Source organism: Lacerta agilis, chromosome 1, assembly GCF_009819535.1.
Source record: "Lacerta agilis isolate rLacAgi1 chromosome 1, rLacAgi1.pri, whole genome shotgun sequence".
Classification (NCBI taxonomy): Eukaryota; Metazoa; Chordata; class Lepidosauria; order Squamata; family Lacertidae; genus Lacerta; species Lacerta agilis.
Window position 1 is genome coordinate 86113309 of NC_046312.1, and position 21678 is coordinate 86134986.

Sequence of the window (21678 nt, forward strand, 5' to 3'; positions counted from 1 at the left end):
GGATATTAAACCAACTTTCAGCTTTGCCCCTTCTTCTCAATCTTGTCTCTGCTCTCACTGACATGGTATCTTGTTGACCCAGCCCAACATGTTGGGTATCAGTGGCATTGTTTTGCAGTGGTTCCAATCCTATGTGCATATTCAGAGGGGGTAGCATTTGGGTTGGGCAGAAAGTATACTTCCCACCATTTGGAGTGCTGCAGGGCACAATTTTGTCTGTCCAACATCTATATAAAGCCAGTGGGAATGGAGATTTTGAGCATGGTGTCCTCATTTCTCCACAACATCTGTATCAGGTGTGACTGTGCAAGCCCTGGAGTAGTGTCTGGATGTGGCAGTAGGCTGTATGTAGGTGAGCAAACTGAGCTTGAATCCTGGCAAGATGGAGACTCTGTGGGTGAGTGGCCTCCCAGCTCCAAGAGATACGTCAGTTGCCTGTTCTGGATGGGGTTGTGCTCTCTCTGAAGGAGCAGGTTGCAGTCTAGGGATGCTCTTTGGTCCATATTTGTTGCTTGAGGCTCAGATGGCCTCAGTGGCTTGCAGAGTCTTCTACCAACTTTGACTGATGTGACAGCAGAGGCAGCTCATGGACTGAGATAGCTTAGCCACAGCGGTCCAGGAATTGATAAACTCATGACTGGATTGCTGTAGAAGTAGGAAAACCTTTGGGTTCCTGGAGGAAAAACAATCAAGGCCACCTAGCAGTTTCTGTTTTTGCCCTAACACTTTAAAGGACTTGTTCAATGACTCACTTCCCCTTTTCATTTGTAGAAGAAATCCATTGTATCTTAGAGTTTTGTTTTGAATAAACCCAGCACAGCTTCCGGGCACAAATAGGAATAAGGAGGAACTGGCTAGGGTTGTGTAAATACACACACTTCTCTTTCCTCACCCTCTGCTCTTAAGGAGAAGGTAGGCCTCACTCCTTGGATGAGATGGCCTCTGGCTCTCACCCAAATGCATGAGTGATGAAGCAATTTGGGAACTTGGACTCCCAGCTGCTTTGAGTCCCACATGCTGTGTTAGCAGTAATGAGATGAATGTGCCAAGACTGCATTAGGCAGAAGGAGAACTGTTGCTTGACTCCACCCTGCTTTGGCAAAATCAAATGGAGGTCAGTATCATATTTTAAACCCAACTGCTTTACGCTCACTCTTTTGTAGGTGCACTGAATTAAATTAAATGTAGAAGCTAAGGAAATTTTTCTAGCAGACTCCAGGGAGCTCGCAACTCTCATACTCTCAGCAATGAGCTGAGCACTTTTGTAAATCCCCCCCCCCCCAGATGTAGAGTGCTTGCATATCGACCATGTATGAACACAGCTTGGCACAATGCTAAGTAAAACAGACGTTTGGTAAAAGTGAAAAATCAAAGAGCAATGCATAAGATGAATGAGAGGGAGAGGCTGAACACGAATACAGTTCTATCAGTATGCTTTGTTTATGCAGTGTACAAACAAGGACCACTCTAGATTGATAGTGCCATGAGGAAAAAGAGAGAAGATGCTAGGGCTAGCTTTTGGTTTCCAGATGTTGTTGAACTCCAACTCCCATCATGCCTGACTGCTGGCCATGCTGGGTGAGGCTGATGGAGGTTGGAATAGTGGTGGACCTCAGGGTTTCAAATTTCAGTGGCACCCTGTGCAATGCCAAAATTTGGTGCCTCCCCTTGTTCCATTCTAAATCATAGGTGCAGCATCCACTGTGGCATTCCCAAGGCTCAGCGCCCAGTGCAATCAAACTGGTCATGTTGCCATAAATCTGCCTCTGGTTGGAGTCTTTTAAAATCTGGAGGGAAACAGGTTAGCCAGCCCTGATTTAAATATATAGGAACCCTGGAGAGAGCAATTTAGCTGGACGCCTTCCGTTTTAAGGTTCATTTCTTCCTCATCCTTAGGTTCATTGTGACTTCAACTCAGATGTCATTTCAACACTACTGTTTTCCCTTTGGGGACACTTTGGAAGGAGTGCTCTCTCATAATTGAAACAATATTTTTGTTTTGTCCTGTTGCTCTTTGCATGAGGCCTGCCAGAATGACACAAGTTTATACCTGATAATAGGTTTGAAGCTTGGGAGAAAATGGCGAGATGGTCAAAAGAGCAGGCGGACCCTATACAATATTGTACCAATACTATGTACAATGATATGTGCAAGAATTTATTTTTAAAGTTAAAACAACCTGATATATAGTGTAAAGATAACAGATATGCAGATAACAGGAGATGGAAAAATTCTTAGAGCTGCCAGTAGACTAGGGGCAACTAGCCTATGGGGACGTATATGCACACCCTATGCTGCAAGAGGTTTGTTTTTTGTGCCTCTAATTTTTTTTTTTTTAAAGTGATGATAGAAATTTTCTTTTTCTGTGCCCCCCCACCCCCTAAATTTGCTTTAGGGGTTGGGGAACCCCCAGAGCAGGTTTAGCGGCCACATGCATGTGTCATTTTGTGCACACATATCCTTCTTAGTATTCCTCTGAATTCCACCCATACATTTTACTTTACTTTTTTATTTTAAACAAACCCACTCCTGAGAGTTCCTGGCTGTGATTTTGTGACATCAAAAGGTTTTTGTGATGCCTTCCGGACCTCTCAAATATCATTTTTATTTTATTTTAAAATGCCACATTCACTTATACACTTTGACATGTGGCCCTTGGAATATTGACCATGGGCCAATGTGGCCCCCAGCCTGTAGGTTAGCCATCCCTGCAGCAGACTGTTCAAAGGGCATGAAAATCCACCCTAAGAAACTTATGAACTCCCCCCCCCCGTGGTTGTTCAGCCCCCTATTGGTTTTGTGGGGGTAAGTTCTCCATGGAGTCATCTTACGGCACAACATCATTGGTGGAATGATCGCCTGGGACCTTAAGAGAATATTGCTGCATTGTTAGGGCCATGAGTGAAGATACTTTGGAAAGGACTTGCACATTTGGCGGGATGCTGGGTAGGTGCATATGCCATAGGGTGATACCCTCAGGAAGTAACTCCCATGATGTTAGTGCAAGGTTTAAAGAAGACACAAGCTTACTCTTTTGTAGGCTCACACTATTGATATGTTGATTGATAGCCGGTGGTCCTTGGTTCACTCAGCCACCTGCTGGATTGCTTAGCTTCCTAGTTTTCAACCTCCACCTTTACCCACCATATAACTTTGAGGTAACTTGGTAGATCAATGGTGGCAAGTAGCTTGCAAATGGAAAGCAATGAGCCCTTGACCTCTCCTCTTCCCATCTCCTGAACATTCACACAGCACTTAAAGGGATATTTTTCTACTGAAAATGTCCAGCGGACACCCCCCTCTGCCAAGCTAATCAGATGCTCACTGAGGGATGGCCCCATAGGTCCTCTTTGAATAAGTCTCTTCATGGTAACTACGTACATTAGCTCATGCACGGAATCTTCACCTTTCTTTCACATTGGTTGAGCCGTGTTGTAATGGACATCACTTTCGTGTGCCGTCCTCAACAGAAAGAAAACTAAACTGTTCTCCAGGCTGAGGAAAAAGATGAGCAGGTACCAGCAAGCTCCATTCCCTGCCCGCTCTGATTTGGATGTAAAAGCCAAAGGCCAGGCTGTATTCTAACAGCATATAGTGCATTGTTAGCTTGGTGACTGAAATGGAGTTTCTGCATGATCCAAATTGCTTTGTTTTGGAATTACAGATTGCATTGGTGTTTCTGAATAATCCTAATAGCGTTTTACAAATGCTTATAACCACTTCCACCCTCCTTTGAAAGTTGGCAACAGAAGATATATGGACCTTTGTATTTCCCAAAGAATAAATGAGTATTTTGTGGTCTACTCACATGCTACACACCTAACTACTGGAAGTTGCTTAAGATAGCAAATTGTACCTGTGTGCCAAGGCCAGATTTCCTTTTAAGTGCAGGGAGCTTCAGGAAAACTTGTAGTGGATCAGGACAGACATAGGTTGGGTGGGAGGAGAGAGGGGAAAAATGGGAGCAGTCTTCTCTCCCTCAAATCTTGTTGGAGATGAGTTTTTAGGTCTCCTGTTCTTCCTTCTTGAAAGTCTAAAGAAATGAAATTTGTCCTTTTCAGGATAGGAGCCAGTCAGTGTTTTTACCTGTTCCCTTATACTTCCTAAAAAATAGTGCAGATGTTGGAGGATAACATAAGTTGGGTGGATGCTTAGGAGACATGGTGCTTGGTTGTATTGTGTTTATACCTGTATACTAACTAGCTTGCTGAATTGCATGGTGGCTGGTATTACTGTGTAACTCCGAGTTTACAGAACTCTCAATTGCTTCCTTCCCACTGTGTATGTCCTTGGATAAGATCTGAGAGCTAAAAGACCTTCAACCTCCTTGCTGAAACAAGAGTCCCCGTGAGGATACATACAAGGCAGGAGAATGGTTGAGGTGTGAGTTGGTGACTCACCTTTCATAACTTGCTTTCTGCAATTCCCATATGAGGCTCCCATAAACAAACAGGTTAGGGTCCCCTCTTAAAACCATGTTTCAAATATGTTTATCTAGAAGTAAGTCCTACCGGATTCAGTGGGATTTACTTCCTAGTATGAATGCTCAGCCATAGACAGGCCTGAGCATGTGTTTCCTGTTCTGTTGCTAGAGACAGTTTTCAAACATTCTCAACGATTTCTAAATACTGAGATGACACAATGTGGTGTGGAAATCCAGCTCTTGTGATTGCTTTCCAAGAACAATGTATTTCAAAACAGCTTGGCTGCTCCGAACTTGAGCTTTATACTAGATGTTTTTCAATATGGTCTGTTGCCCCCTATCTTGTTATGTGCCTGTAACTATCACAGCTAACCAGTGGCTTTGGTGATTGAAATAATTATTGCGTAATATAGAGCATGGTGTGGGAAGGTGAAAGACACTGGTGAGGTTAAAGGTTGTATGCTTGATATATTAGGGGCCCTGTTTAATTTGAATACCACATTTACTAAAAGTCAGGTTCTTTCTTGTTGAATTCTTCGGGGATAACAGCTTACTGTATTCAAGAGCCAAACTACATGCGGCATTAAACATACAGTTTGGTATTACATTATCAGGATCAAGACCACAGAATGCAAGGAGAACGAACTCTTCTTCCCCTCCCACACCACAGATCTGATGAAGTCTATTCTCCATGCAGCTGTTGTTTGATATAGGAAGAAAGTTCCCATGGACATCTTCCTGTGAGAGGCAACAGCTTATGGAGCGAGCGAATTTTTCTTGGCAATTGTGGTGTGGAAGGCAAGAGTTAAATGAATACACCCCATGTGTACCATGCCCCCCTCCCAAAACAGCTGCTGTTTACAGGTTTGTTTTTGAAGACAACTTCTGCACCAAACTACATGATTATTGTCACACTTTTTTTGCATTACAAGTTTGTGCTATTAGTGGGGCCAGGCACCTGTTGCAAAATAATAATAAATTAAAAGGGTACTCTCCCTCATCCCTTAAGACACCTCTAATAAAAAGCTCATTCAAATGCTGATAATCTCTCTCTCTCTCTCTCTGTCTGTCTTTCTCTCTCTCTCTGCAGTGACAGTACCCCAGCAAAAGCAAACAAAACCCCCTCATCTCCGCCTGATGGGACTCCCATCACCAGCCCTGAGACCAAGGCTATCAACCATGAGCCAGAGCCATCCACTTTGGAAACACCTGGGGGAGGCATCCCTAAGTCTCCATCTCAGGTAGTGAGGATTGCTGCTGCTGCTTCTGTTTTTTTCCTTGAGGACATACATGACAATGTCATTCATGGTTGGGTTTCCTTGGCTACTACTCTATGGAGAGTAATGGACTTTTCTCCATTGATGTTCACCAACAATTCTAGGCAACGTGTATCAACTAGTCTCTCCATTTCTCTCCAATGTTGTTCTTGCCTAATCCAGTTTCTTTATCTACAAACGACAGTACTTCCTCTTCAGTAGGGATTCTATGTAGGCCCAGCTGGTCTTGCTGTGTAACAGGTATGGTACATAACTGTTCTTAAGGACAAGCAGAGGCTATAGATAAACTAAGAAAACCTGTACTGGCATGGACAGCTTCTGGATCAACTGGTGGCACAGGATATCAGTTGAATCAGGAAGTAGAATATGGAAATTAATTAGAATTTTTTTTAAAAAAAGGCAAATGGTTTTGCTATTTAAGAAAGGTGCATTATGAACTCTTTCATCCTCAATGGACAAGAAACAGGTAAGTGAATTGGACCAGATATAAGATAATGATACTAAGAATGACATTTTGGATATTTTCTTCTTCTTCTTCAGCATGAGATGCACTAATGCACAAAACCTGATCTTGACTTTTAAAGTGTAATGAGAGCATTTTTGGGTTGTCAGCTTTGCAGCCATAATGGCCAGTTGAAACCTACAACAATCATGTGAAGAAAACAACCTCTACATTATCAGTTAGACAGCTGTAGACCTTATGCGAAACATAAGACTACCTGAAAAGTCTTTGGTATGTCCTGTGGTTGCCCACGCAACTGCTGAGTATTACATGATTTGCTAAACAGCAAAGATGGCAGTTCTCTCTTAGCAAAAAAGTTACAGCAGGAAAATGTCAAATGTCAAAATATTTATAGTATATTCCAAACATTAACTTTTTACTATTGCTGGAGTTATTTTGATTTTTCTCAGATGTACATACAGTGTGAGTGGCTTTTATTTGGCCTTTTCTGTGCCCATTCCCCCTCCCCCCAGAGAACAGTAGGTTTGTTCTAGCAGTTAAAGCACCAAACACTATTTTGAGAATATTGTGCTTGTTAGAATGTTAACCCATGGGTGCTGAATTCTGGCTGTGGTATATTAAATGTAGGGCATGTTTCATAATATTTACTGTAACTGTAGATTTATGTAAGGGCTGCCTGTGAGAAGGAATTACAGTATAACCCTCTACATACTTCCACTGTATTCAGTGGGGCTTGGTCCCAGGTAAGTGTGTCTTGGATGGTAACCCTAGTGTCCTAACAGAACCTAGCAGAACCATTGAAAGTGTTCTTTGTATATAGCAGTATTTTTAAATACCCATATCTTATCTTTTGAATAGGGCCCTAAACGATATACCCAAAAGAAGAGATGGAAATTCTAATTGGAAATATCCTATGTTCTGAGAGTAACCTCTGTCTCATCTCAGATATGTTAGGTCCAAGAAGGAGGTGGTTTGGAAAAAAAAGTTAAAACTTGGATATGTGGAAACTTGAGGTTCCAGTGTAGGTGTTCTGCTATGAAAAGGAATTTACAGGTGGCCTCTTGAGGTGCTCTCCGATGTACATCCCACTCCAAACAGCTGATAGGTGGGATTTTAGTTTTTTTTTTTTTAAAAAGGGTTAAGTAAGTAAAGCCTCAACTTTTACAGATGAACTGCACTTGCAGCACCTTCTTTCTGTGAGTGATTTCCATATCCAGATGTGAACCTCTGCTGGTGTATGTATGTGATCCCAAGCATTTTGGGGGCAAGGAATTGAAGCACTGCTGACCCACAATATATATGTTTGGGATACCAGTTGTTACTAATTCAGACAAGAAATTCTAAGACCCCTCCCTACCCCCCTCACAGGATGTGCCTCTCCTTTCAGGTACCTCTTCCTGGGCTTTTCACTGACTCACTATGACACACCGGCAACCACTGCTACTTGCTCTCTTTCTCTAGCTGATGAGGGGTTGGGCCTCTCTGGAAAGGCAGCCCTTCTTTCTCATTTCTCCTTCCTTGGAGTAAACCACAGCCTCACCCTCTTGGTGCCACCTGTGTGGCTGAAAACGACTTAGGACAACAAACGCCTGCATTAAAACCAGCTAAGACAAAAATAAATTGTTTTGACTATGGCAGACCAACACGGCTACCTAAAACTCATTCATATTTTAAAAAGGAGGGACAAAAACATTCCACCCCACAGAGAATTAAAATATTGCCCTCGGGTATCTGGAAAAAAGCCACTTCTCTCTATCCCCGCCACCCCCCCACAAAAGAAATACAAAAGAAACATGGTTTACTGTAGTGTCTAGAGCTGCCTTTCTCAACCTTGGGTCCCCAGATGTTCTTGAACTGCAATGTGCATCAATTCTGGCCACTGGCCTTCATGGTTAGGGATGATGGGAGTTGTAGTCCAACAACACCTGGGGACCCAAAGTTGAGAAAGACTGATCTAGGGAACTTGCCAAGGTAGTGCATTAACAGAAAATACAGATGGTGAATGCTGCCATCAGCTGGTAGTTCTTTTTCAGTGCATAGTTCAGCTAATCATTGCAGGTTGGTTGTTTCATTTATTATGCTCACACATCAGAGAAAGATCCTGATGGGCATAAAACAGTATTTTCAAACCAGCAGATGGGCACATTAATTTTCCCAGAATATTTTTTAAATGGAATATAAGCATGCAGTAGTAAAGGCATTTCAGCAGGAAATCTATTATTCACTGAGAAGCATTCCTGACAAACTGTCTTCCTTAGTTCAGTGGTTTATACCTGCAGATAAATGACTAAGTTGGGTGTGTTGAGGAAGAGACGAAATCTGGAACTTTAATGTGAGTTTTTGAAAGAAGATTTGACAATGTTGACACACTGGAGTTTGGCTAAGCACTAATCAGCTCGGCAGTGAGTTGCTCTTAACCCCACCTCCTCGTGCAAACAACATCAAATATTTTAAAAATGCAGTCAGCTTCCTGCTCTATACCTACATGTGCTTTGGTGCATTACTGTGCAATGAGAGATACAATATTTTTCTTCTAAAATCAGCATTCTTGTCTGTTGCTAGCCTGCCCATGAAATCTTGAGTTGTGCAGGTGGAAATAAATTTATATAGAAAGAGATAGGAAGGATCCACCATTAAAACAGAAAGCAACATTAGATTTTTTTTTAGAGGCACACAAAAGTAGACAGTGCACCCGATTGAATGAAAAATACAACCTATTGCCTAACAAAATCAAATTTTAAAAGTTAAAGTGCAAGCCAAAGTACAGACCTCAGGGGGAAAGATATAAGCTATGTCCAGATGATGTGACACAACGCAGGAGAAGGTGGGAAATCCACTTCCATAAAGGGAAACTTCTTGAACTCTAAAGGAACAAGTTGACAGCAAATCTCAAATTTAGATAATCCGCCTGTCACTACAATAGTGGATGAATAAGAATTGATCACTTGCATGCTGAAGGTGTGTTCTTCTTTCTTGTTGGAAATCTAGAATGACTTCACTTGACACAGTGCAAAAATAGTTCTCCAAATAAATGTAGCAGCATTTGAAGAGGGCATGTGAGGAAACTTAAGCCTATTGGTCGTCTTCTAGATAACATGCCCCCTTCTCCAGAACTGTGGAAGAAACATTGCTCAGCTGCAGCCATTTGATTTTTAGACCCCAGTAGGTGCTGATAAAGTGCTTGTTAGGTAGTGAGGAGGAAGGCGTAACACTACTTTCCAGAGTTTTAAAAAGCATGAGTAGGGTGTGTGAGAGGGAAGATTGCAGTGCAGATAAACACCCATGTTGCCTCATGAAATCAGGCAGTGGTCTTTCCCAAGAGTGCTGGGCCCTGGGCATGCCAGTTCTTTTTATACTGAAAGCCCAATTTCAGAAGCCTAATTTAGATTTCTTCCACCAGTTATATTTAGTGTTGCTATTGTTAAAACAATTAGGAGTACAGTATTACACTAGTCTTGCCATTCTGCTACCATTTGTCTGGAGATCTTCTTCTAGTTGATCTGAATTTACCTTCTGCATGTGCTGGAATTTCTGCAGCTTTTGATTATTTGCCAGTTGACAAACATATGTATGAAATGGCAGCACCATCTTGTGCATTAAATGTAGGTCTGCAGTTAAAAGAGTTACATCCAGAGATAAGCCACTGTGTTACAAGAAGCACTAAAAAGTAAAAGTATGTGAATCATGTGAATCTGTTATTTTTGGCAATTTTGTGACGTATGAAACTAGCCACATTGACTGTTGGAAGACCCCAGTATGTAGCTTAACTTGTGCATGCTAAATTGTCTTCAACACTTTGGAAAACTAGATCTTTTCTGCTAGGCAGGGCAGCAGGACAAGAGTTTCACACAATATTTTGACTGGGAAGCATTTTTCGAATGTTCAAGTAGCATAACACAATTGAAAAGCAACCTACTACTCTGATATTGCACCTAGAAATGAGACACATTCCAGCTAATTTAGGTTTCTTAGCATGTTTGGTTGAAAGCATGACACCAAGTGAACATCTGAGAAAGGAGATGGAAGAGAAGAAAATCTTGACGTAACCAATCCAGATGGTACGACCCCCAAGTGTGGCCTATGATGTTAAAGAAAAATAAGAGCTGCAATGTAACTTGTCGTAGGAGAATATGGATTCCCAGACCAGCATAATTTTTACTCTTGTGACATTTGTGGTTATTCCACAGGAATGCTGTGACTCCAAAAAGAATTGGACCCTGATTTCTTTTGGTTTGTATTTCAGCCATATTTAGGATGTAGAAATGTCTTTGTGACGCTGAACCAAGGTTACTTATAAAGAATGGGTTTAATACATCACAAAGCCTGATTTTAGGAATCAGTAAAGCTGGCTTGGGTATCTTCTTTCTCTGTAGGCAGACAGGTACTGCTGCCACAAGTAATGCTGTTGTCTCTCCTGGCTCCTCAGCACTTTTTTTGTAGTATGTAAACTCCCTCCTTGTCCTCCAGAAGGTTGCACAGACTCTAATTATGTATGCATGACCTGTCTTATGCATATTAATTGTGTTACGCTTCTCCTCTGCAGAAGGGAGACCTGCCCACGACTGAAGTGTAACTAATGATGCGAAGCCTTCTTTTGGAAGTGTGTGATTGTTTCTCCCTCCTCCCATGTGTGGACAACCCCCTAGACCACCTCCCCCTCTAGTTGTGTGTGTTTTGTATTTAGTTTTTGCTAACCTGGTTCCTGTCTCTGGTTTTTTGGGTGTTGCTGTCTGTGCCGTCGCCATGTGTTCGCTTGCATGCAGTTGCGGAAAGGTCCTCCCGTGCCGCCACCTCCAAAACTCACTCCGTCCAAGGAGATGAAGCAGGAGAACATCATCAACCTGTTTGATGACAATTTTGTCCCAGAGATCAGTGTGACAACCCCCTCACAGGTTAGCTGCTCCTTCTTCCCTGCCCTCCCTTGACCCTTCCTCTATCCGCTTCACCTATTTTTTTTTTTTGTCCTTTCCTTATTAGAGGTGTCAGGCCATGAAAACTGCTCAGTGCATGGTAAAGTGAATGTATGGGAGGGGCCAATGTGATTTGAACTGGGCAAAAGGGCCAGTGAGTTTTCCCAACACATATTATTGGCTCAGAAACTGTATCTGAGGGAGATGGAGTCAGAATACGTGGAGAGGTTCCATCATTTCCCAGTGTCTTTCATCAAGGCCATGGAGATCAAACCTATTTCTCCCCAGCTAAATAGGAGATTGAGGCAGGATTTCAGGACATTGTGTCCCCATTCATATGTGTGTGTGCGTGTGTGTGTGTGTGTGTGCGCACACACACACACACACACACACACACCCTCATGTGAAGTGGTCCCAGTTCTGCAGTCAAGTGGAGGAAATGAAGTTTGGATCAAGGGCATCCATCTGCACCCTTTAGAACAAACTTTCCTCCCGAGGGCCACATTCATTTCTGGGGAGCTCTTTGGGGGCAAAAGTGGGTGGAGCACAGAATCTAGGGTAAAGTTTAGAAGCTCTGCCCACATTATTTTTCTTAGAGTGAGAATGAATTGTCTAGATGGGGCCCCCTTCATAATTGGGCACTAGCATGGTCACCCTGGCTTATACCCACTGGCGGAGGAAGAGGAGTGCCCGGGGGAGCGCACCACCCCCGGCAGCACAATCCTGGCAGGGTGCCATCGTGGCTGCTCCCCACCTGTGCTGAGGACTCCACCCCTGCTGGTGGCACGCCCCGCCCCCAGGACGCACACCAGCCCCACCCTGCCTGATCTCCATCACCCATTGCCGGAGCATGAAGCTCCGTCACTGCTTATACCTAACTTCCCATCACATGGCTGGGGGATTAAGAATTGTGAGATTCTTAAATATATGAATATGGACTGTGCCTCACAGTGGTAACTTGAAAAACCTGAGTGGTTTTAGCCGCCTCCAAGAAAAAAGTGCTTTTTTTTCTTATTGATAAGAGTCTGAGAGAAAATTGGGTTTTGTGTTAGTGACTTTGGATGCTTTCATGTACCAACCCTAGACAGGCCACTCTTGGCCCTGGGCTTGCACTTAATATTTTTAAAAGTCACTAGCATCTGCCACCCTTTCAGAGTCTCATGGCCTCTCAAGCTACTGTTGTAAAGCTTGAGAAACAGATTGAAAACAAAGTATTCTATTGTAGCTAATTGCCTGAGGTAGTGACTACGCAAATAGATGATATCCACCACATTGCCCCTTCCCAGAGATGATTTAATTCTAGCCCCTGTGAGGGAAGAAGGAAGAAACAACAGCCTGACCAGTTTTCTGGCTACATTCTCACAACTTGTACCATCATCATCATCATCAACAACAATAACATTGTGATGTATAATTTTTTCCCCATTATTCATAAAAAATTGACACCTCTAGCAGTTCTGTTTCCTGATTCCGCTCTTCCTTCCCTACCTTAGCGCGGTGGCCTGCGGCTTTTACCTCTTCCTCCTGTTCGACGGCCGAAACATTGCGTGAGGGGCCTGGAGTTGGGAGAAAAGGCAAGTGTAGGCCACAAGTTACAAGGGTTGTGGGATTACCTCACAGTCATGGGGATACAAATCATAGTTCTACAACAGATTAGGATTCCTTATTGAGGGTGGGGAGCAAAGGAAGATATTAAGTTGCCACCTAGCTAGCTTTAAACCTGTTTTAAAGTGGTTTTCTGTCTGGCCATTTAGTAGCAACCATACATATATGTGCCAGTTCTAGTAGAACAGGGTGTGGAGCTCTTTGGAAATGATGGGAGTTGGAGTCAAAAAAACATCTGGAGGGCTTCTGGTTCCCCCCTCCTGCAAGGGTGGAAACAAAAAGCAACAGATCACAACATCTCTCTCCTTCAGGACTTGATTTTAGAAGGTAAGGGGGGTGTTTATGTGTGGAAATATCTTGAGAGATGACCAAAGAGAAGGTTCAGAAGTAAAGGAACTGCAAGGGAAAAAAGAGGACACTGTAGGAGGAAAAAAGGCTTGTAGTACAAAATAAGAGAGAGAAATAAATGAGCCTGTCTAGGATATCTTAGACTGAGGGACTTTTGGAAAAACACCTGTAGAAAAATGTTATGTGAAAATGCAAAATCAGTGATGAGCAGAAGGTAGAATTAGTCTCACCACGAGGTATTGCGAGATTATTGCTTTATATGGCAGATTCTGGACAGCATTAGAGGCTATCCAAATTGTTCTTAATTTAGTATAATTTTAATGAGGTGGGAGAATGGAATTTGAAGCAGAAAATTCTTAGATGTGCTGCTAGCCATGCAAAAAGGATCTCACCACCTGTTAGTGGCACTTTTCTTTCTTTCTCAAAATCCTGATATGTAGGTGGTGTGGTTTTAAAGAGGTTTCCCGCATCATATTAGTCGTTGGTAACATGCAATAGGCCGAATTTATGGCTTTCAGTGAAACGTACCAACAAGCATTGCCTTTTCTTTTTGATTTTTCTTCCTATTCTTCAGAAATAGCAGTGGATACTATGGGGAGCTAGGAAGGAGAGCAGAGGCTTTGCATTAATGGGGAAGCAGAGACTGAAAGTGAGAAGAGTTGCACTTTGTAGAGTCTTTTGGTCAAGGGAACCAAGGGGCTGCCTTCAGTGTAGGAATTCTGTCTGTATACCCCCCGTTCATTTTGTTATCTGAGAAAGCCGTGGGCCACTGAGCAGCCTCCCATCCTTGTCCACACCTATCTTTTCCTTGTAGCATGCCTCAACAACTCTCACACCATGTTTTATATCATACGTTTCTGTGTAAAAACACTTGCGTAAACAGAGCATTCAGCTTGGGACGCATCCAGCATGGAGGACACCTGGCATGTACAGGTTTCAAATGGATGGGTTTGATTCCTAGATCAGAAACCATAGGGAAAAACCTATGATCAATGTATTTCATGTACTATATGTGAATTTTTCTGTGTGTCTGTGTTGGGCTAATTATTTGGGTGGAGAGGGGGCAAGCTAACAAGAAAGAGGAAGCCTCGGCACATGGTGCAGGTGACTCTGGGGTGACAGGTAAGCTTCTAGCATGGCTGTACCCTTTTGACCTCAATTGTTTTTTTAGTCAAGCACAAAAAATGAATACCTAGAAGGTCTTGATTCAGTGGTAACCTACATTAAGAAATACTTAGGTGACCTGCTGTGAGTATTGTGTAACCTTTTAAAATCTAAATCTATTGGAGTTGAGATTATGAGACAGAAAACCGCCTTCATTGAAAGCTTGTTCTGGTAGGAACTAGTGAATGACACAAAAAAAGTTAAAGTTGAAATATAAACTGCTGCTGCTTGGAAACTGTGTGGAAAAGAATGTGCTAGAAGTTTCTCTCTTGAAAGTATGTGGATATTATCAAACTGATAAAGGGTTTTGCTTGGGAACAGCAGCAATATAGTTTTTCCTCAGTTGGTGCATTTATGTTAGTTTTCACCAGATATCCTAATAATTCAGAAATGTTTACTGCTGTGCCTTGGTTTGGTTCAGAAAGGTTACATTGCATTACTTTGCCTTAGGATCAGAAGAACTATCAAAACAAGTTGCTGAAATATTTGGACAGAGCTCCTTTCAGAAACAGCAAGCTGGAAAAAAGGGGTGCCTTGTAAATCATATTTTTAGGAATATGGACATTAGTCAAAGTTTGAATGCTACCACTGATATGCTAATTTGCAACCCCAATAGAATTGCTTCTAGTTAGTAAAAAACCTCCTGACTAAAAAGGGACCTTTTGGCTAGATACATAACTTGAAATGTATGTAATAGAGAACTGGCATAATTTATTAATATTGGAAATAACGTCCGAATATGGAAAGCATCAGAATATGGGCAGGGGAAACAGATTGCAAAAGCCAAGATCTTAAACAAGGAATCTACTGTGTTTTTGACTATGATGATACAGATTTGCTGCTGTGAGGCTCGTAGAGAGGCTTCCACTGAAAATGCTGTGCACATCATAGTTTCCTTCTTTTAAGAAGTGCCTAAAGCAGTGGCATAGATGTGCTGAAAGTTGCATGTGCAAGTATCTTGGGTAGGATTTAGGGACCCTGTTTGGAAAGATCACAGGTGATGGTAAATCTGAAGAAGACCCCTTATACGCTGTCTAGAGCTGCTACATGAAAAATATGATGGATGGTAACTTGAAACCTGCTCAGGCTCTGTGGAATACTGATGCTTTGTTTTCACGGCTGCATTTCTGCAAAAGTGTTGAGCGTACTGTGGCCACTGGGCATATGTGAGCATTCGTTGCTTGTACCATACAGTTGTATGCAACTTTTTTTGCACCTTCAGCTCCTGGGTAACACCTTCTGCATACCAGCCTGCCTCCTATACCTGACTAATACACAATACTGCTTTTCTTCCTTAATGCTGCCAGTTTGATGCTCCTGGGCCCTTCCAGGAGGGAGCCAGCCTGTTGGATTTTGATTTTGATCCCATTAAACCTGATAACAGCCCTGTAGGGAAGTCGCCTACGCCTGCTGCCCAGGTTGGTTTACTGCTGCCATTCCTTCATGAAACGTTAGACAATATAGACCTCATCAGTCATGATGGGGATGGGTGTGTATGTATGTATTCATAGCAACAGAAGTACACGTGGAGACTTAAAATGTATCTACAGAGTCTCACACGACTCTTCTTGATGATTTGCATTAATAACCATAGCTTATGCTTTTTAGGTGTTTTACGTACACTAACTCGGTAATTCTTAGAATAATCTTGTAGAGCAGCCCAGTGTTGTTTATACTACACTGCTGACCAGGGAGCTGAGACTTGAAGAGATGGACTTGCCTAAGACCATCTAGGAGTCCATGACTGAGTTGAGATTTGAACCACAGATTTCCTGCAATCAGTTAGGAGTCAACCTTGGTAGGCTTCTCGTTGCCTTGTTGCCATTATTATTATTTTGACTGGGAAAGTAATCTGTAACTGCATTCTGCAGCTGAGTTTCTCCTTCAGGTACCTAGCATATCAGAAGTCTGCTCCACAGTAACTTGCAGCAGAGCTTTCAGTGTGCCTGCTCCTCTTCTGCTTTCTAAAAAAACAACTGAATATGTTTTTGTTTTGACGAACTTTTCCAGCTGGATGTAAAAAGGTCTCTGCCTTGGGTGTTCCTTTCATATTGTTTTTAAACCGATCTGCACCTGGAATTTTTGTAGTGTTCTGAAAACTAATTTTTAGCTGTTTTATGGTGTATTTGTAAATTGCCTCGAGATGCATGCAAAAGGCAATTAATTAATTTAATCAATGGCTCTCCTGCAGTGCATTATCTGCTGAGCCTGTTTAGCTTCACAGGAATCCACCCTCATCTGGCAGGTGCAGAAATTGTGACGTAGTGAGATGAAAATTGGCCATCTCGTGCAGTGTAAATTAGTAGCAGCTAGATTAGTTAAAGAACACGAGGAATGAAATGGATAATTCAAAATATCACACAATAAGCTTGCATTAATGTCAATGAATGGTATATTATTAAATGTGGTATTATCCAGTGGTGGACCTGAGCGGGAGGCAGTTTATGGTGTGTTCCTCTCCTCTTTGAATCCCTTCCAGAGCAGGGATTTTTGTGTGTTTCAGAATGTGTGTATGTAACTGATAGTGTAGGAGGCTCCTGTAGGGAGAGTGAGGGTCATTGAAAATTGCCTCCCTCTCTCTTCCACTGATGGATATCTTGGTTGGAGGAATCCTCTGGGTGGTACAAGGAGACTTTGTATGTTTGCACTTTCTGTGTTGGCTGAATTAACGATGTCTCAATGTGTTTTTATTCCTGTTGCTCTTTGCTATGCTTAGTCTTTGCCTTGGGATTTATGGGAGGTAAGATTTCTATTAATATAGCTTTCAGTGCAATAAATTCTACCATGTGCTGCTTGGTATGTGTGAGTACTTCCTTCTGTCACTATCACGCAAAGATGATTATTCTTGTCTTGACCTTCTGTTCTCATCCTCTTCAGTGCTATGAACTAAAGTGGTGTGGTACAGTTGCAACCTCTTCTGCCCTTTGTCTGTCACGCTGAGTAGAAGTCTCCATCCCCTGTGCTTTGATATTGCATATTATTAATGGCATTGACTGAAGCACAAACCTTCTTGCTGCGATAATTGTAGACCTTACTGCTACTTTTTACCTTGTCAGAATCAAACCCCTGCATGCCATTTCCTACCTCTCAATTGTGTAGTATGCATACTTCTCAACTACCACCAAACAATTCCTTATTCTATACAGATATTTAGTATAATGCTGTGCTTGCTGATTTGCTGCCGTGGTTCAATAATAACAGAGATTGGAGATCTCTCCAGTACTGCTGGAGAAACGAGCCTTTCCTCCTTTCTTATTATGCTGCCATATATTACACTGGGATAAAAAAGAGGCCTGCGAATGGCTTGTAGTTTCCAGACTTTCTTCATAATATTTTGGGCATGTTGAGATACATAGCTTTGCTTGATCCCCACCTGCTAGCAAGTAACCTTTGTTCATTTGCTTTTGTGCCTTTCCTGTTGTCTTTATTAATTCTGTATCTCCACAGGAGGATACTTCTTATGTTCTAAGTTAAAATTTAAGTTTACTCATTTGGCTTACTTATATCTGCCATCAGATGTCTTTTGAGGTGTGATTGGCCTTTAAAAAGAATTGGCTCACACTGGTTTCCCCTTGTAAATTCATCACAATGGCCTTGTCTCAAGAAGATGACTCCCTTGTCTCTCCTGACCCAAGAACCTTCGCTATTACTTCTTCCTAAGCACTTTTCTCTGCTGTTGTTCCTCCTCCCTTTCCTCCTCATGTAAAGCTTTAGTGAACAGATTGTGTCCTCAGGATAGGTAGTCATTAGATTTAGATCAACCACCCCAGGAAAAATGGTGCGCTGTGGAAACAAGGACCATATTTATTCAAACAAATGTGTATGAATCTCCCCACCTTCCATTATTTTCTTTGCCATTTCTCTCATTGAAAATATATATTATCACACAGCAGGGTTTAACTGCACCAAAACCTATAGCAGTCCAGTGATTAAAGAATTGCTAGCTCAACCACCAAATTATCTGATTTAAATCTAAACACCATTGAGTACTGCATTACCAAAACTTCAGTGTAGGGAAGTGCAAGTTGACTCATTTCATTCTGTATAAAAGCAACACAGAGAAGCTAGATAGCCCCCCCCCCCAAATAAACAAGTATGACTTAAGTCTCACCTTAGTTAAAATTATGCAACAGAAGTTCTGGCTACTGATTCAGTAGCTTGCAGCCCTAGTTGAAAAGCTTATTAAGCCCCACAGAAGGCATTGTTGTTCAAAATGTATTGTCAATAAAGCCAACCATTAAAAGGGAGAAAAAGATTTGTAAGCTACTTGTGTGGGGTACTGTGGTCTGGCACCTTTCTGTGCAGTTGAGAGCAGCCCGATCAGATGAGAGATTGCAGTGGACTTGTCCATGTAGCTGTGCCTCAGCAACTGTGGTTGTTGAATGGAAAGCCAGTATGCTGTGGCCTCTCTTGCACAGTCATTGTGTATGTACAACCACTCCAGAAAAATGGTGCAATGTGGAAACAAGCACCATATTTTTCAGACAAATGTGATCTATATTATCCCAGCTTTAGTTGTGATATAGGATGTTAAATAACTACCCTAAAGTAGATAGAGATTATGAACCACCAATGTTTTGCTTCTCTCTGAACTGCAACCTCTAACCGAAGATATCTTCTGCTGTTACTTGCTCTGCTTGCTTTTGTAATATCCTTGTGTCATGCTGACAGCGTGCTTGCTTCTATAGTTATTGCTGAAACCATTATTGGCTGAACAATTCATTAATTTCAGATTCAAAATATAGATGCTTTTAAGTGGAACGGTTCTCCATGAAAGGTCATTTAATCCATGCTGATATTATCACTGTATGTAGTTTGCTTCTTGTCAGGAATTACCTTTAAGTCTATCTAGCAGTGTTTTGTTGCTAGTTAAGCATTTGCCTAAAACCAAACACATTTAGTGGTCGTTCCTTCTTTAAAACCCTGCTCCCACCTTCTGCCAGCAATGGCTATTCCTTTAATATATATCTTAAAGGACATAATCACTTCCTTCTGTGTTATGGAATTAAATCTACTGAGATGTTAAATTCAGTGACAAAATTCAAAATGTGGCCCCATTCCCATCTTCTGCAGCAGAGAAGGTGTCACTGAGACAGTACAGCACTGCCTTTTTTGATTTGGCATTGCATAGAAGCAGTGAGGCAGAAAGCAAGAGGTACTTCATGATGTAGGAGGGATTTTTGGAAATATCCAGGGATGCCTTGACAAGGCTAAACCAGGACAGCATCCTCTGGAGAATGGTGCTGGCTGATGCTTGGCATTGGCAGTCTTCCAGGGCAGTTCTACTTGCACTGCCTGTAACCATGGAAGCTCCATCTGCACCATAACAACCCACTCCATCCCAAGGTGGACTACCCTGGTCAATAAACGGAGGCACTTTTGCCAGACCATTGGGTGCAGGGGTAATGTTGACACCACATTCCCCCCAAGATCCATCCAGAATTATGGCACATTTTTTCTATAGTATTTACCCTGTTCTATAGTATTTACCCTGGGATTATTTCATTGTCTACTCTGTCTTACTTCTCACTGCACTCTTCTCATTTTTGTATCTTCATGTAACCATGCCTACTGCTATCTCCTCCCATCTCTGTTTTTCTCTCCTACCTCCTTCAAATTCCGCCTATTAGCCAGAAAAGACTCCATCTAGCAGCGTTCAATCTATGGATCAGTTTCCGGCCGATAATCCTAGCAATAGTGCGTTCGAGGTGGACTGGCCTGACCAGCCCACTGAGACTAAGATCAGCCAAGTAAGTGAAAGTATTTGAAGTGATCATACGTTTGAAATTGTCTTGTTCTGGCTGGTGTGCTCTAGCACAAGCCTTACTCAGTTGTTATTCTTTGGAATGCATTCAGCTGGGACAAATTTATGGCCTCTTGCACCCAACACTCTTCCAAAGGAATTAGAATTTACCCATTCCCTAGGCACGATAGTAAAGCACATTTCCTTAACCGTTTATCTGGACTGGGGGGAAACTGGTGTGGTCTAGTGACTAAAAGTACCGGTAATAGCTTGGCAAAGAAATTCTAGAATTATTTTATCATTGGTTTTAGGGATTGGTGAGCAACCATGTACCCACAATAGAGATGCATTGCACCACTTGAGTTTTTAAAAGCTGAATGTTCAGAAAATATTGGAGGAGGGTTCTCTGAGTGTTCAACTTAATATTTGAAGGGTTCGATGCAAGCCCACCTGCCTGTTTCCCTCTCCCCCAAGGAAAAGGACTAACTGTGGGGAAGTCAGAATGGGTATCAGGTGGTGGGAGAGTGATGTAGAGAAAAACACTTTAATTTTATTTTGGAATATTTACTGCTAAAATGCCTAATAAAAATGCTTCCAGTTTCTTTAGAAATGTATGTTTTAGCATTTTTTTGAGTTCCTCATAGATCATGTCCCATTTTTTTTTAATTTGGGGACAAGTCCACCACTTGTGGAAAAAGGTTCCTATGTTTTGTTTACACCTCCAACACTTGTTACTATTGTTTTTTATTAATTTTAGCTAATTTGGATGTGGTCAGGTATCATCTGTAGGTCGTTTTCATAAAGTTTTCTTTACTCAGATAGCACGTTATAAATTCTAAATCTTTTTTTCCACAATTCTTCCCATTTTTCCATTTCAATTGGTTAGCCAAAATCTTGAGCCCACTTCACCATCACTTCCTTTACTTCTTCATCTTTCAAATAATAATAATCTATATGTTTTTGATAATGTATTCCTATTATTTAATATTAATTCTTTTTCTAGGTCCGATATCTTTGTATCAAATCCATTTGTTTTTTAATCTTATTTAAAGATTTCATTTAGGTGCTAATATTGTAGCCAGTTCATCCCTGTCTAAGTTCTTCATATCCTTTAAGTTTTAATTGGTTATTTTCTTCTTCTAATATTTCTTTATAGGTGAGTCAATTAATTTCCATGTTTTTCTTTTTCACTGCTATTGCCTCTACTGGAGACAACCATCAAGGGTTTCTTGGGTTCCATTTTTTTTTATTTCTCCCCCATACTGTAAAAAGCAATCTCCTTATTATATGGTTAAGGAATCCTCTGTGCATTTTGACTTTGTCATATCCAAGATAACCATGCCAGCTGAACCTATTGTCCCGGTCTTCAATGTCTAATATTTTGGCATTTTAAAAGTATGATCCATTCTTTGAGCCATACTAAACATGCAGCCTCGTAATATAATTTAAGGTCTGGCAGCGCGAACCTTCCTCTGTCTTTTACTTCCGTTAACAGTTTAAACTTAATCCTTGGCTTTTTGCCCTGCCATATAAATCTAGTCAGGTCTAGGGGCAACTTCGCCTTCTGTTGCATCCCTTTCTCTTTTGTCTTGCTGCTCATCTGTCTCAAGATGGCAGGAGCACAGATTAAGACCTGACACTAGCATTTGCCTTCATTAAATATCCTCAAAGCCATTGAGAGAGGGTATTCTGTAGATACAGCTCTCTGTTTTGTACAACAGCAAAACAAGCTACCCTGGATGGGA

General features: G+C 41.7%; 1 protein-coding gene across 26 annotated transcripts in view; it reads left to right on the forward strand.

Moving 5' to 3' along the window:
• BIN1 (bridging integrator 1) overlaps positions 1–21678 on the forward strand; it is a 108722-nt gene that overhangs the window by 77215 nt on the left and 9829 nt on the right. For 4 of the 26 annotated variants that reach the window (XM_033161636.1, XM_033161692.1, XM_033161671.1 and 1 more), the window contains 7 exons: positions 3471–3515; positions 5514–5664; positions 10927–11055; positions 12567–12647; positions 15498–15608; positions 16907–16930; positions 19821–19940. In XM_033161636.1, coding sequence (XP_033017527.1) covers positions 3471–3515; positions 5514–5664; positions 10927–11055; positions 12567–12647; positions 15498–15608; positions 16907–16930; positions 19821–19940 — 661 coding nt within the window. The remainder of the gene's footprint in view (positions 1–3470; positions 3516–5513; positions 5665–10926; positions 11056–12566; positions 12648–15497; positions 15609–16906; positions 16931–19820; positions 19941–21678) is intronic. The other 22 variants (XM_033161663.1, XM_033161736.1, XM_033161654.1 and 19 more) reach the window with 16 other exon arrangements.